The sequence below is a fragment of the Mastomys coucha genome, chromosome X (genome assembly GCF_008632895.1).
Source record: "Mastomys coucha isolate ucsf_1 chromosome X, UCSF_Mcou_1, whole genome shotgun sequence".
Lineage (NCBI taxonomy): Eukaryota > Metazoa > Chordata > Mammalia > Rodentia > Muridae > Mastomys > Mastomys coucha.
In genome coordinates, this window is record NC_045030.1 from 81421951 (window position 1) to 81428669 (window position 6719).

Sequence of the window (6719 nt, forward strand, 5' to 3'; positions counted from 1 at the left end):
AAAAAAAAAAAAAAAAGAAAGAAAAAGAAACACAAAAACAAACAAACAAAAAAAACAAAACAGAATTGTTATAGGAAAGTTTTGTTTTAATCGCAGGTGTGAGGTTTTTGAGCTGCTTCACAGCAGCTGACTATGATTTGCCTCATGCTCTAGCAGACATGTGCTTTTGCCAGCTGCATATAGTTTCTGAGATATATATGTGTGACCTACCATGATGACTGTCCTTGCAATAACAAAAGCCAGAAAAAAACTAAATGGAAGAAAACTGGAATGAAGATCCTAATTATATATGATTAAATATATAGTATGTTTAAATATAAAGCATTTTGCAGCAGTGAGCACAGGGTCCCCAATGGAGGACCTAGAGAAAGGACCCAGGGAGCTGAAGGGGTTTGCAGCCTCATAGGAGGAACAATATGAACTAACCAGTATTCTCAGAGCTCCCAGGGACTAAACCACCAACCAAAGAGTGCACATGGTGGGACTAATGGCTCCAGCAGCATATGTAGCAGAGGATGGCCTAGTTGGTCATCAATGGGAGGAGAGGCCCTTGGTCTTGTGAAGGCTTGATACCAGAGTCTAGGGAAATGCCAGGGCCAGAAAGAGGGAGAGAGTGGATTGGTGAGCATAGGGATGGGGGATGGAATAGGGGTCTTTTTCAGAGGGGAAACGAGGAAAGGGGAGAGCATTTGAAATGTAAATAAAGAAAATATCTAACAAAAAATTCATAATAGTTTTATACAATCTAAATCAATAGTGGATACACACTATTCAATTAAAATAACTCAAAGATTACAAATACTTCATAAATATTATAAAATCTAAACTAAAAAAATTATATCATCAAAAGCTAAGGCAGATATATGCATATAAACAATACATACATACATACACACACAGTGAAAGATGAGAACATAATGAAATCATTTTAACAATAATGATAGCTTCTTTATGCCTAAGTTCTGTTTTATTCATAAAAACTCAATACACTGCTTTATCACTTACACATGTATTAATTATTTATTGCATATAAAATTACTACATATAAAATTATTTGTAGATATTAGTTGACTGAGTAGGGATACAACATAACTATAACCATCATAAATTAAGCAAACAAGCAAATGGCATACTCACAGGTATTATTTCAACCTCAGCAATTTCAACAGATCCACCAATCCTAAGATCTATTACATTTGCATGGTGAATAGCAACCTGATTTAAGAAAAATAGGGAATTTTGAATTTTGTAGAAATTGCATTAAAATATAATCATATATAAATGAAAAATTATGGGTCACTAAATGCTACTTTTGAAATTTAAATAAAATCTAAATAAAAATTATATAGATGTAAGTGTTCATGTATATATGCATATATGAATTAATACATAAAAATTTATTCTGGCAGTTATTACTACTTTTCTTCTTTGGCATTATTGATGCTGCTTGGAAAACTGAGTGTTCAACCATTAGAAATTAGATGGCATAGGTATTTAACTGTAAAATATTATGTATTTGACTAGACCTGACTATAATTCTACATCATACGTTTCTCCCTATCTAATTAAAACATATTATTCAAAAATAACGAAAGTGAGGCTGAATGATACATACATTGTTCCACAGAAACCAATGAATATACAAAATACTTATGAAGACAGGTCAAATTGTTCTATGGGTTTAATATACTACTTAATACATTATTTTGTTTTTAAATACATGATATACTATGGCACAACTCTCTCAAAAACTCTAATTTCAAAATAAAATAACTAAAGCTTAGAAAGAAAGGCCTATTTTTTCTAAATATTTAGGCTCAAATCCAGAGCTAAATAGAGTTTTCATTCCTCATTAAACAAGCTATTTCTTTATAGCAGATGCAGACTATGAAGTTGTAACTGGCAAAAATACAGAGGAAAAAATGACCATCGGTGCCTAACTCCAATTCAAACATCTACAATACAACCTTTACACCTACAGCTCAGAGAAGACCATAGAAGATGAGAAAGATTGAAAGAGGCAAAGAACTCAATAAGTTAAACTCCAGAGAATCAAATAACCCTATTAAAAATGGGGTACAGAGCTAAACAAAGAATTCTCAACTGAGGAACACCGAAAGGCTGAGAAACAACTAATGAAATGTTCAACATCCATAGTCACCAGGGAAATGCAAATCAAAACAACCCTGAGATTCCACCTCACACCAGTCAGAATGGCTAAGATCAAAACTCAGATGACAGAAGATGCTGGCAAGGTTGTGGAGAAAGAGGAACACTCCTTCATTGCTGGTGGGATTGCAAGCTGGTACAACCACTCTGGAAATCAGTTTGGCGATTCCTTAGGAAATTGGACATAGTTCTACCATAGGACCAGCTATACCACTCCTGGGCATATACCCAGAAGATGCTCCACCATGTTCATAGCAGCCTTATTTATAATAGCCAGAAACTGGAAACAACCCAGATATCCCAAAACAGAGGAATGGATACAGAAAATGTGGTACATCTACACAATGGAGTACTACTCAGCTATTAAAAACAATGAATTTATGAAATTCTTAGGGGAATGGATGGATCTGGAGAGTATTATCCTGATTGAGGTAACCCAATCACAAAAGAAAACACATGGTATGCACTCACTGATAAGTGGATATTAGCCCAGAATATCGGAATACCCAAAATACAATCCACAAACCACAAGAAACTCAAGAAGAAGGAAGACCAAAGTGTGGATGCTTCCTTCCTTCTTAGAAGGGGGTACAAAATACAGATGTAAAGAGTTGTAGAGACAATCTATGGATCAGAGACTGAAAGAAGGGCAATCCTGAGACTGTTCCACCTGGGAACCCCTTCCATATCCAATCATCAAATCCAGACACTATTGTGGATGCCAACAAGTGCTGGATGGCAGGACCCTAAGATAGCTGTCTCCTGAGAGGCTCTGACAGTGCCTGACTAGTACAGAAGTAGAGGCTCACAGTCATTCATTGGACTCAATACAGGGTCCCCAATGAAGGAGCAAGAGAAAGGACCCAAGGAGCTGAAGGGTTTGCAGCCCCTTAGGACGAACAACAATATGAAATAACCAGTACCCTCCCAGGGACTCAACCACCAACCAAAGAGTACACATGGTGGGACTAATGGTTCCAGCAGCATATGTATAGCAGAGGATGGCCTAGTCTGTCATCAATGGGAGGAGAGGCCCTTGGTCCTGTGAAGGGTTTATGCCCCAGTGTAGGGGAATGCCAAGGCCAGGAAGCTGGAGAGGGTGGGTTGGTGAGCAGGGGGAGGGGAGAGGAAATAGGGTTAGTTTTTTTGTTTTTGTTTTTGATGGTTTTTTGGAGGAGTAACCAGGAGAGGAAAAACATTTGAAATGTAAATAAAGAAAATATGTAATAACAAAAAGTGGCAGAGGATCAGGTTTTCTAATTTTGCTAACTAGTGCCATTAGGGAAAATCATCTGTTTCTGTGAGAACAGTGAAGATTTGTCAAAACTCATAGGAGCCAAAAATCATAAAATTTTATATAAAACTGCCTCATGCTGATTGGTATTCTTTTCAATTTGGTAAAAAGTTCAGCTATCAATTTTCTTGGAAATTGTTTTCAGAAACTGCTCTCCAAGTGCTGCTACCTAATTTTGCATTAAATAATTTAGGCATGGTTAATATTTTCAGATCTCTAAAACCTACGTGTTTAGAGTTATTTCAATTTCTATATGAATGGCAGCTTATTTTTTACTGTTATAACTACAAAACTCCATTAATTGATGATACAATAAATACATTTATTAACAAATACATGCAATAATTTTGTGATAATGTGCTTATTATTATAAAGATTTATAAAGTGTTAATACATACACGTGGACACAAATATAAATACATATGCAAACATATATATACATAGAAAGAATTATCAAATACATGACAGACATACCTTTGCTCTTGTATCAAACTTTTCTGCTACAGTGGGTGTACAGGAGATATTAAGAACAGTTATTCCTCCAAATGGAATTATTCCTTCTGAAGGAACAATATTAATGGTAGACAAAAGGCTTTGATCACAAACCTGTAATCAAAAATTGGTAAGATGTTACAGTGTCTTACAAAATAATATCGAAAGTTTTACAGGGAAACATCTATTGTGCTTCCTATTCACAGGCTCACTGGGCATAAGATAAGAGGTAACTTTTGTAATAAAATTTGACTATTTTAAATAGACAAATCATACAAATTCCAACAACTAATTACTTCAATGTAGTCTATGTTGATACTGTAACAGTCCTGATTATAAAGAGAAAAATGAACAAAAAAAAAAGCATGTAATGAACAATGCAGTGTATCATTACTTAGTACTCCTATTTATTAAAACACTTTCCACTTTTTTTTCTTTTAATGTAACTAAATGACACAAAGGGGAAATAGGGGGAAAGCAAAAATTATAATTTTTGGAAAGTAGAAGAACTAATTTGATAAAATGTTCTCAGGAAATCTAATAATAACTTGAACATTCCCTTGTGTCCATCTATAAATAGTAAAGTATTAACACTCAGAGTATATTTGAAACCAACAAATTGAGTCAAATAATAATATGACTTGATTCAAGTAAGAAGTGACCAAAATTCTGCATTACCTTGAAATAAGCATGGTTTTGCCCTACATTGTGAAGAATGGCTTTCCTCCAATTAGTTAAACCTTGAGAACAATTACTGAACAGTATTCTTGGCTCTAAAAAGGCGACTTTAGTAGGACCAACCTAGTTATGAAAGGAATGGACAAATTAACAAAAATAATAGCAAATCAAATAACTTCATTGATTTCCTCAGACAAGTATAAATAACATTTACCTGTTCTACCATATATATAATATATACATTTAAACCTATAAATACATAACTGTTATTATTTTATCTAGTGTGGTCTGTTCATAGCCTGAAAAGGTCTTAAGATAGACAAAGAAATCAAGCCCATTTTCTCATTGAGGAAGAGAAGAAAGTCATGAAAGAAGTGACAAAAATATACCCCTACCATATAACTGAAAATTGAGCATCATACAGAATTTTTAAAATATCACAAGTTAGATTTTTCTGAATCTTTAAGACAAAGAAACTTTATTACATCCCTCGAAGTGATGGCGGACAATAATTTACTAGTGGAATGCTTACCTAGCATATGTGAAGCCATGGGTGTTATCCCAAGTCACAATACACACACACACACACACACAAAACCACACATTCCAAATCTGTAGATGGTTGAGAATATCCTTATAGCGGAAGTTATTCCTAGACTAAGAAACATATTGAATACACTAATTACTGAAAGGCCCTAAGAGCTATTGTTTACTCAGCTACATATTTTGGTATTTAAAAGAATTCAAATGTAATCTAAATAAAGAGAACAAGTTGTTAAAAATGAAATCGACCACACATGTTTCTAATAGAAGTCATCTATCCCTAAATGAGAATGGGGGCATACTTCACTTTGATAAAATTACACAAGACCAGGGACTTGATACTTCTATCCAAGAAAAGCACTTCATAGAACTGACAGTGGAATACTCAAATGTGGCCAAAATACATGCTACAGTATTAAACTGAAATAATCAGGCATTATGTATAACTATAACATCAATATGTCCAAGTAATATTGAGTTAAATGGATTTTACAGTAGACTTAATGATATCTTTATAAAATATTATATTAAGCTGTAATTTATATTCTTATAATCATTTGAAAAACATTTTTGTAACTAGAATGATAAGCTTTGAAACTAAGGTAAAAGAGAAGAAAAGAGCAAATCAGTTTTTACAAATTTGAGATAAACCTTAATTAATATTTTATTTAAATAGTTTGTTTTTCCATTCTTCGGAGCTACCTTTAAAGTTTTCAGAGCTTTGATTGAAATGATCAATTTTCCTTCCCATCTGTCTGGGCTGGTGCCCTGAGCAGACCTTGGGCGCAAATTCTGTACAACACCCAAAGGAAGCTCCACTCCCAGGTGCTTTAATGCACCTAGAATCAGAGGATTAGAGGTGAGGAGGACATAAAATCTGTCCCAACACCTGGAATAACTGGGAGCAGCAGGACCCAGGCAAGCAGGAACTACACCAGCCCAGTGGCACTGATTCCTTCCAGTCTATGTGGACTGGTGCTCTGAAGAGTCCTTGGCAGCAAATTTTGAAGCCAGTCCTACAATATCAAGAGGAAGCTCCACTCCCAGGCTCTCTAATGGGCAGAGGATCACAGATACAGCTTGACTCTGAGGAGTTCTGACACAACCAGGATCACAGGAAGGACAGGCTCCAGTCAGATTTAGCCAGAGGAGGTAGCACTAGAGATAACCAGATGGCCAAAGGCAAGCATAAGAAAATAAACAACAGAAACCAAGCTTACTTGGCATCATAAGAATCCACATCCCACCATTGCAAGTCTTGGACACACCATCACACCAGAAAAGCAAGATTAAGATCTAAAATCGCTTCTCACGATGATGATACAAGACTTTAAGAAGGACATATATAAATAGCACCCTCAAAGAAATACAGGAGAACACAGGTAAATAGCTAGAAGCCCTTAAAGAGGAAACACAAAAATCCCTTAAAGAACTACAGGAAAATACAATCAAACAGAAGGAAATGAACAATACCATCGAGAACCTAAAAATGGAAAGAGAAACAATAAATAAATCACAAAGGGAGACAACCATGGAGATAGAA

At 35.0% G+C, this 6719-nt stretch overlaps 1 protein-coding gene across 1 annotated transcript in view; it reads right to left on the reverse strand.

The window, feature by feature from the left end:
• Cfap47 (cilia and flagella associated protein 47) overlaps positions 1 to 6719 on the reverse strand; it is a 223010-nt gene that overhangs the window by 181017 nt on the left and 35274 nt on the right. The window contains exons 17-19 of the mRNA XM_031363967.1: positions 4634 to 4756; positions 3938 to 4069; positions 1138 to 1215 (exon numbers count right to left, since the gene is read on the reverse strand). Of these exons, the coding sequence (XP_031219827.1) occupies positions 1138 to 1215; positions 3938 to 4069; positions 4634 to 4756 (333 nt within the window). The remainder of the gene's footprint in view (positions 1 to 1137; positions 1216 to 3937; positions 4070 to 4633; positions 4757 to 6719) is intronic.